General features: G+C 56.0%; 1 protein-coding gene across 1 annotated transcript in view; it reads right to left on the bottom strand.

Moving 5' to 3' along the window:
- Nucleotides 1-12,457, bottom strand: part of NCOR2 (nuclear receptor corepressor 2) — a 186,024-nt gene that overhangs the window by 40,820 nt on the left and 132,747 nt on the right. The window contains 1 exon segment of the mRNA XM_058422874.1: nt 3,608-3,750. Coding sequence (XP_058278857.1) covers nt 3,608-3,750 — 143 coding nt within the window.

The raw sequence follows: 12,457 nt of genomic DNA, 5'->3' as shown, positions 1-12,457 counted from the left end.
TGGCTTGCCCTGAGACAGCCCCAACCTCCCCGGCTGGAGCACGTGCCACAGCCACGAGGGCGTGGACAGCTGCTCCCTCCTGCAGACCTAAAGGAAAAGTCTCGGCTTTGCTATTGTTTCCTGCTCTTGTTGCTTGAGTAAATATTACCAGTAGGAACAGGCTCATCATCTCCGGCTCTCCCTGCAAACCCCTCATGAGTGACGTGTGTAGGACGTTTATTTACATGGATGAAAAGATAAAGCCTTGGTGGAAACGCTAACTTTGCTGCTGGATCTCTGTGCTGGGAAGAGCTGGTCCCCCCCCTTCCCCCACCCCCAACTTTTCAATCCTTTCGAAAACTTCCAGATAAAACAAACAAACACAACTGCTTTTTTGCTTGGAAACGCCGCTTGCTCAAAATCTATTTTTATCAAACTGGGCAGGAGAGAGCGAAAAGAGGCACTTGAGAACCGGCTCTGTGCAGGCGCGGAGAGGCGGCGGGAGGAACGCCAGGCTCTGTGGTTCCCTCGCCCCATCCCAGCCCCGCCGGCGGCGTCCCGGTGCTGCCGGCGCTCGCGCCTCTGCCACGGCGGCGATTCAGCACCGCACGTTCCTGTGTGAAGCAGCAGTTCCCCATCACGTTAGCGCCGTGACAAAGCGCCGACGTTACTATGGCAAAGACTTCTCTGCCTCTTACTCACGGGTCCGTGACTCAGCCGCGGGCAGGAGCGGGCTCCTCACTGGGAGTTAGCTGGGAACCAGCCTCTGCCTCAGCACCCTGCTTGGCCAGAGCCTGGGGCTGGCAGAGCACAGCAGAGCAGCCCCAGGGGCACTGTGGGTCCCCCTCCTAGCAGACCCCACTGCTGGCATTTAGGGAAAATTATGTGAAGTACAGGCAGCAGATCCTGGCTACATCTAGAGATGTGTTCATGGACACTGCTTTGCTTCGCATCACACCTACAGCTCCAAACTCCTTGTGCAGTCTTGCTGCTCTCTACCTTCCACCAGGTAATTCTTGAGGAGCATCTGGGACTTGGTGCCACTCAAGCACTGTGACCCGCCAAGACCACTGAGGAGATAAACTGCGCACAGTGAGGACGCAGAGCCCTGCACGAGGGGTCACTCCATGCCTCCTCATCCACAAAGTCTTTCCAGGCCATCCTGAAAAATTTGGCCTCTCCCTGCACTCCACACCTGATGTGGCAGCAACAACCCAAAGAGCTTCCAAACCCCGCTCCCAACACGGAGCCATCTCCCATCAGGCTCAACCTGAACTAACAGCAAGACCAAGGCAAGTCAGACACACTCATTCCCCAGGAGCAGAGTCGACCAGACTGTGCTCCTGAAGCAGTTTCACTGTGCAAAGCCAGCACCATCCAAAAATGGAAGGAATTAAAGAGATGCTGCTCAGAGGAGGTCCACAGAACTTTGTCTCCAAGCAGGACCAGCCCCAGCCCCAGGGAAAAACTGGCCCTACTTCCCTGCACAAGCCAAAACAAGCCCAGCAGTCGGTGACAATCACACCACAGACTGATCGCAGTGAAGACAGTGCCTAATCTTCAGCCACTAAGGGAAGGAGCAGCTCCGAGGACACCGTGTATCCCAATGCCCCGCTTTCCTTAAATGCCAAGATTAGTGAGTGCAGCGCGCAGAAGGTCAAAGCTAAGTGACGCTGATGCCTGGGACACATTCGAGCGGCGCAGCAGCGAAACCAAGCCAAAACACACAGCAGGGCAGATAAAGTGAAGCCTCAAGGTGGCCTGACCCTGCCCCAGCAGTGACAGGCTGCCTGCCCCAGGGTGCAGCCGACTGGCTCCGTGTCTGTTTCCCATCCCACACCGGCACGGCCTCACAGATCCTCAGAGTCACCGGCACATTGCTGAATCCTGGTGTCACACCTACCTGGAAGAGGAGGCTACAGTATTAATGAGCCCCATTTGGGAAATGAATGAGATCTGCTAATTAAGTTTACTCTCATTTAGCATCAGGAGGAAAAGCAGAGCCACTGCATTTCCCTGCACATGATCAGCGGTAGCTGGTGGTGGTGAGGTCAGGGAATAATCTGTGGATGTCATGACAAAACACTGCTTCACCACATGCTTCCCTCCGCAGAGGTCATGGTTGATACGGGCTATAGGATGAGATTTGGAGGCTTGGTTTGGTTGGGATTATATTTAGGAGTCAGGAAGGAAGGTCCATGGCAATTTAATCTCAGTTGTTCTTTTATTTTATTCAGCTTTCTGGCATCTGCTGTTGCCACAAAACAATAGAGTACAATAAATAACAGCTGAATGTTCATTGTTCTTCTCCACGACCGAATCCCACAGCCTCCAATGCTCGAAAAATAAAATGATGATGCCGATATAAACTGCAAGTGAGAGTGAGCAATTAGACTGGAGAAGTCTAGCGGCTGCCTTGGAGGGACGGATGCAGGGAAAAATGTGGTTCTGCAGAAAAACACTTCCGTGATATAATTTCTGCAACATTAAGGAGCAGAGTAAATTAATACACACCGGCTCCACTGCCAGCAAAGCTGTATGATCTTATTTCAGATTCTCCCCAGTAATGAACAATGATATCTTTCTAATGTAACTTTTTATATTCAGAGGGCTTGATGCACGTTTCACAGAATATTCCATTCCAGCCTTTATATGGGTCTGGGGGTCTTTTATATAGTTTGTTTGCTTTGTTTCTAAAAACAATCCAGTGAAACGTGGGAACACAGGAGTGTCTCTGTGCATAGAGAATTAATAAAAAAGAATCGCCGATGTCTTCTCTTTCTCTCATTCCTATAGACTGACTAGGATATTAAATTCCTGGGTGAGTCATTGAATGTTTTCCTGTCTTTCTTTTTACTCTTGCTGTAATAGCTTGCTTGGAAAGATTCCTGCATTGAACATTGTCCTTTGCATTTTCAAAGCACCCCTTGGGGGTTTAGCCATGTGAATTCTATTAGCCAGAAACTGGGAACCCCAGGATACTCTACAAATGAAATATTATAATCTTTAGTGTCTCTTAGCAGTCCAAGCTATCTCCAGAACACCAAACAAGCCCCACTACATTCACACCCTGCACCACATGTCAGGAAAGAAGCAGTATCAGCCCCATCTGAAGGGGAAACTGAGGCACAGAGAGGTGTGCGCATCTGCCTGCAGTGCTGAAGAAAACCTCTTTCAGAGCCAGGCTTTCCTCACGTTGTCCTAAAGCCCTGATTTCCTTTGGGGCAAAGCAAAACAGTTTACTGCAGGTAACTGCAGAACCTGCAAGGCACAGACCCGTGTGGCCCAGCCGGGCTCTCTGCTCACCGGGGTGGAACAGCACAGTCTCACCAGAGACAAAGTATTTGCACAGCCACCAGAACTTGCATCCTGGCCAACACAGCACAGCCCCACTCCTGCTCCTGATCTCCCAGCCAAGCTCCAGACACCCAGGCATCCCCCAATCAGCAGTTCTGCCTCATCCCGACCTCCCAGGGACAGACGTGTGGACAACCCTTTCCTGTGCCACTCCACAGTCCCCACAGCTTTCACCCAACGTGATAAAGGCCTCCCTTGGCTGTGGGAAGCATCCAAGAACTTGCTAGGAAATATCCACAGTGCCCAGCGCAGGCTGGGACAGGGCTCTCACCATTTTCAGTTTGTGCTGCTGTAGGATCTCGTCCAAGTTCTGCCTCTTCTTGTAGTTGAAGTAGAAGTTTTTGCACTGCGACACGGTCTTGGAGCCCACCATCCTGGCAATGGCCGACCAGTTCCGCCCATGCTCAAGGAGACCTGCAGTGGAGGAGGCACAGAGGAGAAGGGTTTAACGCCAGATGCGCTCGCACAAGGGCAGCATTATCCGCACAGGACGGGAAACCTCCTCCGGGCAAGCCAAACTACACAGGAACAATATGGTCACCAGCACCTGTCTGAATGGCTTCTAGGCCAGGGGATGACCTATGAGAGCCTGTTTTTCTTTCCAAAGGGAAAAAAGGCACTATGCTGACCGTCTCTGGAATAAAATACATCCCGCGGTCACGTCTCGGCAGTCACGAGGACGAGCCGTGCTCCTTTTCCTTTGGGATGGCTGCAACAGGTGTTGGCACACCCAGGAGAATTTGGGACAGCTGCTCTCAGCCCCTAACACGAAGCAAAGGCTCTTCCCAGCCTCCTGTGCCCCAGTGATGATTTCAGGAGGGGTGGCAAGGCACACAGCCCTGTTAGGGAACAGGAGGGAAGCCCGGGCAGGTAAGCCCAGGTGATGTCCCTGGCTGGGAAGAGGCGTGCCAGGGGATTAGTGCTGATCACAGGCTCATGAGCAAAAGCAGCTTCCCAGGTCAGGCATCGTGCCAAGGGCTGGCAATCCTGGCCAGATGGTGCCACCCGAACATGGGGCAAACCCAGCAGGGTGGAGGAGGATGAGGAGGAAGAAGGAGACAGTCAGCACTCCGTGTCCTTGCCATCTCTGCAGGGGTATCTGGGCACCCCTGCTCCTGCAGATGGAGGGAGGAGTTACAACCACAGCCCAGGGATGGGTGCAGGGGCACCCCAGGCTCCTGGAGGTGACCTGTGAAAGAACCATCCAGGCTTTTTGGGAAGTAACACCTCGCTGCCTGCAGTTATTCCTGCTGTGTGGCTGGTCCTTTGTGTGGTGTCTTGTGAGGCTGGAGCTGCCAGCAGCCTGTGGGACACTGCCAGCCCGGCTTCCTCCTGACTGCCCATGTGATGCCACTATCAAGCCAACAGCTCCCTAGCCCTTCCCTGCACCTTGTGAGGGCACAGGATGCAGAGTGTGTAAGTCCAGAGTCACTGTATTGCCACAGAAAAGTAACTTCAAGATGAAAGCCAGCACGGAATGAACCTGCTAAGAATATCTTTCTCCTTCGCTGGGGGACTTTCTGCGCAGAGGCCACCAACCAAAAAACCCCGCGTGGTTGGGAGCAGGCACTGACCACTGGCTCCATATCCAAGCCTCTCCCCGGCTGCTCTGACACCATGGGGCTTGGGACCACGGTGAGTCCCACACTGGGGCTCCTGGCACAGCTCTGTTCATGCCTGGGAATGTGGCAGCTGTGCCCCAGCCCTGCTGCCAGCCTCCTGCCAAGCTGCTGCCATGTGTCAGCCCGGCCCTGAAGTGCCAGCCCAACCTCTGCTTGAGCCCAACAACAAAGCCCAGGGGACGGGCTGATCTCAGCACAGCCACACGCAACCGGGCGCAAAGGACAGCCAGGATCTGTTCTGTGAGTCCGTGCAAGGGGAGGGCACAGCATGGGGGATGAGGGCATTGCCTGCATTGAATAGCTGGCACCACGTGCCCCCAGAGAGATGAAATCCCTCTCCCTGCTTGCCAGGTCCTGGAGAAAACCAGCAGCACCCAGCACAGCAGGAGTTAACATCCAGCTGCTGCCTGTATCCTGCCCGTCCCAGCACCAGGCTTATCAAATTGCATGTACGAGGCATCGAATGCACTGAGCACCAGAAAGGCCCTGGCAAGCCAGGAAACAAGTTCGAGCTTTAACTCTGCAACTCCCAGCCTCGCTCAGCCAAACCCACGACCTCTGTCACCCTGCTGACGGGCTGGGACTTCTTAAAAAAAAAAAAAGATTAAAAAAAATCACATCCGGCCACCAATCGTGAGGCAACGAGGGGGCAGGAGTCCTCCCCCTGCCGTTGCTGAATGCCGCAGGGGAAAACAGGACAGTCCCCAGTGTCACAACCCATGCCCTCTGACACAACCCGCTGCTGCCGTCCAAAGAAAACAAGCAGCTCTGTCCCTCTGCTCATCACCACACTGGTGGCCCAGCACTAAGCGTGACAGCGGGGCCAAGGCTGATTGCGTGCCCCGGGCAGAGCTGAAATGAAGACACTGGCAGCAGTGCAGATGTGCCATGATCACGGGTGCTTCGGCAGGAAAGATGCCAGGAAGCAGGAGTTGGCATGGCAGAGCTCGGGGCTGGGGGGGTGATGGATGTGAGCGGTTCCCAGCGTGGAGTGACCTTTACCAGCCACAGGCAATGCCAGCTCCTGGCTGTGCCCCTGCTCACCGGGATACTGCTGAAGGAGCCTGAAGGAGAAGGAAGAGGAGGAAGAGGAGGCTGCCTACAGCCCGTGCCCGCGGGACCAGCAGGGAGCCCCGCCACTCTTCCTCTGCACGAAACCAGAGCAAAACAGCAACACCTGCTTCCCACGCTGTAGTTATCTGCACACTCGGGAGGGACCGGGGCCGAGACACCCCCGGTAAGCTCCCGGCTCGCCAGGCACCCCACGGCCATGAGCTCCTCCAGCAGAGCCACCCCCAGAGCGGCTCCCCGCGCCCCGCAGTCCCCGGCACTCCAGCCCGCCTCGGCAGCACGCGGCCCTCGGTTCCGCATCGCAAGTGAAACTATGAGTAACCGAGTTATCAGATCCTCGGGAAGGCTGAGCCGCTCGGCTCGGGGCGGGGGCTCCGGACGCAGGGTCTGCCGCGGGCACGCAGCCACACACAACCTCGAGGTTAAACCCCATCCTTCGGACCCCAACACCCGACTTACGTGCTCCGGCTCCGGCGGGCAGGGAGCACACCTGGAGTGTGCAGCGGGTGGGCTGGGAAGGACACGGCTGTCAGGGCACTTCTTCAAAGCCCCCCCGGGCACGGCAGCCCGCGGCAAAGCGCTGCGAGTGCTCCGCTCACACCCTCCCCACGCATTTCGCTTTCGCTCCCTCGCAGCAGCCGGAGACAGAGAAGAAAGCAAAGCCGGTTCCTTAAATCCTGGGGGCGAGAGGATTTCAGAGCCATGGGCGGCCGGGAGCGGCGAGCAAACGGGCACCGAGGCTGGAAACCAGGTCACAGGCGGCAGACTCCTGACCCCGATGGCAGAAGTTGGTGGGAACACATGCTCCGGCCCCAGCGCTCTTCCCCGTGGAGCGAACAGCGTTCTCCGCTCTCCTCCTGCTCGCTCGCCGGAGCGTTCCAGCCCGCTGCAGCCGCGGTTGTTAAGGTGGATGGAAGCGCCGCCAGTATTTTCTCCCCTACCTCATCTCCTTGCTCAGCAGCTCGGGGCTATAAGGGAGACTGTGCAGTTTCACGAGATGCCCGACGTTGCCAAAAAAATAATAATAATTAAAAAAAAAAAAATTAAAAAAAAAAAAAAAAAAAGGCAGGAGAAAAGCGAAGGGGCGGGAGCGCGGCAGCTCCGCTCCTGCCAGCCCGGGGACGGGGAGCCGGTGCCGTCGGTATGTGGCGGAGCAGCGAGCAAGCTCTAATCTGTTCCTCTGGCTGACCCGGGGCTCGTTGCATCTGAATGTGACCTCTAGACAGAGCATTAATAACGAACGTGGCGCTGACCCAAGCTGACAAGGGGTGCGGCGCTTGGCACCCGCTCCCGCCCTCCCTCGCTCACTTTCTGTCTCCCTCGCTCTCGGCTGAATGTCAGCGGCAGGGGGAGGGATCCAGGAAAACAAAGCTTGGCTAATAGTTTTCTCCGCTCTCAAGTGAATCAAAGGCGCTTTTCTTTGGGGACGTGCGCGCCGGCGAGCCCAGTGCCGCACCGGCGGGGTGCCCTGGCGCCTGGGGACACCTCGGCCCTGCAGCTGCTGCCCTGGCACCGCAGCGACGGGGAGAGGTTTGGCACCGGTGTGGCCACGGGCACACCGGGGCCTCTGCTCCGGTACAGCAAGCGGAGGCTGGAAGGAAGAGGAGCTCGGAGAGCGGGGTGCTGTGCTCAGCATCTCGGGGAGCTGAGAAAAAACCTGGAGGGGCAGCGCGGCAGGAGAGGGCTGGCGGCTCGCAGCCCCTCGGCTCCCTGCAGCTGGGGGCTTTTACCAGAGACATTCCAAGGCTCTCTGGCACGGCTGCCCAGCTCCACCCTGGGCTTGGAGAGGGTGGAGAGAGCCCGTAAAAAGGTCCCTTAATGGGAGCTCGAGTGGATTAACAGACCCAGGTTATAGGGGGAAAACCAAGAGATATCATTCCCCACGCCCGGCGGTACCTGGTGTGATCCTTCAGTACCTCCTGCGCCCACACAGCCTCCTGGGAGCGAACACGGAGGCAGTTCTGGCTACGGCACAGCCAAAATGTGCCGCAATCCTGTTCTGGAGAAAGACCAGCCCTGTGGAGTCAGCGACACCACCCAAGGCACCCCGAAAGCGCGGTCCGCATCGCTTTCCCGCACTGAGCCCGGGGTGGTTCGCAGAGGCTCGGAGAAGGTGAGTAACTTCTCCAGGGCCGTGGATCAGTGGGTGGCAGAGCCAGGCTCCTGGTGCTGTGCCGAGGGAAGCAGTGGGGACGGTGCGTGGGGGGCCAGCCCACATCCCCGCAGGTGCTGGGGTGTTGCTGGAGGGACCATGGCACAGGCTCGGTGTGCTCTTTGTGCCACAGCGGGTGATGCCCTTCCTTCCTTCCTTGGTGAGTGATGCCCTTCCTTCCTTCAGGTGACGTTGGCACCACCCTGCCGTGCTCCCAGGGGACCTCTCATTTGGTGACTGGACACAAGCACGCCTCTGATGTGTCCCACAGCTACAGGAGCTTGCACTGAGCTTCCCAGCACCTTTCACACCCATCATGTCACCTCTCTGCAAGGAGGCAATGCCACCAAACAAGGTGTGGGCACCTGACCAGCAAGGAGTTGGGACCCCCCCCAGCTCAGCTCTAGCGCAATGCCGGCTCTCTGCTGGCCCTGGCTGGGGACCCTCAGCTCCCAGGTCTCCCTTTTGAAATGAATAATTCCTATACCACTGCATCCACCTGCTGTAAAACCTTGAGCCCTGTGCCCTGATCTGGTTTTACTACTCCTGCCACAGCCTTTCTTTTTTGCTGTGTCCTGTCCTTTGGCACGAGGGGACAGAAAGCCCCCCTGAGGATGCCTGCTCCTGCAGATGTGCCATCCCCTCTGGTCCAGCATGGCAGTGAGGACACAAGGAGCAGCCACTGCTGGCAGGCCCAGCTCTCTTCTTTCACCTGGTTCAGATACTATTCCCGCTCCCTTATTGTTGAAAAAATAATACTCAAAATTAAAATGTAGGCAGCAAATTATAGTAATTACCCAGCAGTTCCTCCTGACAGGCCTTTTGTATTCCATTCACTGACACTCACTAAGCAAATCCTCGCAGTTTGCTCCTACACACTCGAGAAACATTCAGCCAATGGTGGCAGAAAGTGCAGCTCTGGGGGCACGGGGGGCATCGGCACCACAGGCACGGCCCTGGGGTAACACCTTGGCTGAAAGGCAGCCAGGGACAGCAGGGATGGGACTGCAGTCAACCACAGCCTCACTCAGGGCAAGTGTGGCTAATTTACACCTTGTGTCATTAGTTGTGCCCTCACGGCACCCGATCTGCCCCATCCCGATAATTTTTACCGCGCTGCTTTGTACAGAGCTCATGACCAACGCCAGGCACACGCAGCACTCTGGCTGTGGACACTGGGATGGGCCAGGCTGGGCTCTCCTTGCTCTGAGCTGCCCTTGCACCCTGCCTGGATAGAGGAGACCTGAGTGGGACAGCCCAAGGCACAGCCCACCCCAAGGCCACCCAGAAGGACAACGTGCAGTGACGGGCATGGGCTGCAAACCAGTTTCTCCAGCCCACTTTTACTACTATCAGCAGGTTTTAACAGCTGTAAATACCTCTGATGGGAGAAGGGAAGGCTCCAGCGTGAGCACAGGGGAGACAAAGGGAAGAAGGTATGGAGCTGCAGCTCCCCACATCGCCCAGCCAGCTCCTGCATTTCAAAGGTGATGCAAGGTGGCTGACTTTATTTTGATTTCATGAACAGAATGGGACTGGGGAAAAAATGGTTCAGGTCAGTCCAAAACTCAGATGAATTGTTGGCAGCGCTGAAAATAAGCGTTCGAAAGAGTGCTTTCGGTATCCAAGGGAATATTTTATATCTACCCAAAAGGAACTACATAGGAGTTTTCACGGGTTATTTAACTCTCTGTCATCAGTATTTTACATTCGTGCCCAACCCTCCTCCTGCCTCATCACGCTGACTCCATCCTGTGGCCTCTCCGTGTCCACAGCGTGGGAAAAGGCACAAAGAGCCTCAGGCTGGCAGTGCCCTGAGGACAAGGAGCACAGAGCCTGGGCAAGGCACGGGAGGACCTGGGCAAGAACCTGCCACTGCCACTTCCACCCACCTCTTTTCAAAGAACAAAACCACTTGTTAGACACCACGGGAAAACCCCGAGCCCGGCGAGAACAGGTACCAGACTTTAAAGACTAACAAAGGTCATGTCGAAACCTCCCGGTTCATCGAGTTCAGCTCCAGGGCGGTTGCGGCTGCCCTGAAGCTCTGGCACTCGTGGTGACACTTGGTGGAGGGGCCAGGGGGACAATAAACCCACCCACCACTGAGGCTGGTGCTCGCCCGATGCTCACAGAGCCCTTCCAGCCTACCTTGAACTCCTGCCTGCGTGGGCTCATCCAGCAGGTCCCCCAAAGGCAGGAACTGCCTCAACGTTGCCTTTTAAGGAGCAGCCCCGTCCCGCTGCTGAATGCCTCTGCACCCTGCCTGGCAGCAAAGCAGTGGGTGCTGCCTGCTTCCTGGCTTGGGAAGGGAAGGGAAGGGGGAAAATCCTTGAGCAACTCTGGTTAAATCAAAACCTCCTGCTTTTAAAGGATCACAGCCGTGGCGCAAGGAGATAACATCAGAAAAACGCATTCCCCCCGTCGTTATCCCAATCTCTGCACATTTTGACAGACTACTGAATCGAAGTTTATTGCATAATGAAAGTGTCATTAAGCAAGAACTTTCCTCTTGCTGGGTTTTTGTTCCTCTGTTTAAGTTTAGTAACATGGTACTCCCCTTCACCGTCTCCCCTGGCATTCACAATCCTGCTTTCTCCTGACTGGAAACTCCCTGTGCAGCTCTGTGACTGTGGAGAGCAGGTGGCTCTGCTCCACAGTCTCAGGGCTGTTTTGTTCCCACCTCCCTGAACACAACATGGGGTTTCATGCCACTCACAGGAAAGCCAGGTGTGGACAGCAAGGCCAGGCTGATCTGGTTGACAAGCGCTGGGAGCAGAGGTCACCGACCATCCCCATCTGCCAAAATACCCCGAGGTGGTCAGGGCTGACTCTCCCCGGGACTCACATCTTGCTGAACTCCCTAAACCAGCCAGCTATGGGCTCTTACTGGTACCAGTATGCAGGAGGGTGCCTTGGGTGGATGAGTCCTTATGGTGAGGACTGTGCCCGTGTCTCTGAGCCCAGCCTGAGCAGGCCACCACCCCCTGTGCCCCTGCCCAGCCATGCTGGCTGCAGCTCTGCCACCGCCTCCTCCAGCCTCTGAGGTTACCTCCGGAGTTTCACAGTTGCTGTGAGTCGGAAACCCCCACCACGCACGTCCCTGGAAATGCCAGACACGGCCAGTTCGAAGCATTAAAGCGGCTGCTTCCTGGCAGAGGGGAATTTGGCTTTTCTGTAGAAGTCTGGTGTTGCAATCTCAGTTTCCCAGGTTGTAACGAAGGGAGAAACAATCAGCCATTGGGCTTTACACCAGCAAATCTCCCTGCCTCCTCCTGGCCCCTGGGCTGGAATAGTGCTACATGCTCCCACGCTTCATCCTTCCTTCACACAGGCTTTGGCAGCTGGTGCTGAGACTCCTTAAGCGCACCTCCAGCATCCAGCATAAAACAAGAAGCACTTTTTAACAACCAGATGCTGATCTCCAAAATAAAGCAGTGCTCGGAAAAGAACCCTCCAACGACCCTCCCCTGCCAGCATCTGCTCGCCCCATTACCTGGCCCCTGGCCAGTTTGCTTGATTAAAGTCCATCTATTAAGTTTTGTGACTATAGAGAGCCCCGTTCAGCAACGCACAGGATTGGCACTGGGTTGTAAAAGAGGGTTGGAACAGCTTAAAGGCAAGCGAGCCAAACACTTTGGGATATTCACAGCAAAGTAATCCAAGTCCACAGCTCCCATCGGCACCTGGGCAGCCGGCGCTCCAGAACGTGTAATCACCATCCCAGCAGCAGGTGCGCTTTCCAAGCTGAGCCGAACCTGCTAACACGCCTATTTGCCTTTGCCATCCCCGAACGGCGCTCATTTCCATTTTAATTTTCCATTTACAATCCTCTCCGGGCCAGGAGAGTCGGCAGCAACGCAAGCGGGATGCACGGGCTGGGGACGTGAGCTCGACAGCCCATCAACAGGACGTGACTTTGGCAAAAAATTAAAGCAGTGAAAGAGCTGGCGCAGGAGCGGCACGAGGAGGGGAAGTGGCAAGAAGGGCTGTGCTACACTCAGCACTTTTTAAAAACGGTCTCAGCAAAGGCTCTGAATCAGCTCCAGGATGTAAAGTCACCCCACGCTGCCCGCAGCCCTGGCTCTCGAGAGCTCCCCGACACGTGCCTGCCGAGTGCCAGGGTTCACCGTCCTCTCCCCGAATCCCGGAGCTGTGAACACAGGCAGGCACTCCCGATGTGCCTGGAACAGATCACACCGAGGCCATAAAGCTCCGAAGAGTGGGGTGAAACTACACCCCACGCTACAGGCACCAGCAGCTCCAACGCTGCAAT

This window comes from Hirundo rustica, chromosome 17 (assembly GCF_015227805.2).
Source record: "Hirundo rustica isolate bHirRus1 chromosome 17, bHirRus1.pri.v3, whole genome shotgun sequence".
NCBI lineage: Eukaryota > Metazoa > Chordata > Aves > Passeriformes > Hirundinidae > Hirundo > Hirundo rustica.
This window is presented reverse-complemented; position numbering and strand designations above follow the sequence as displayed.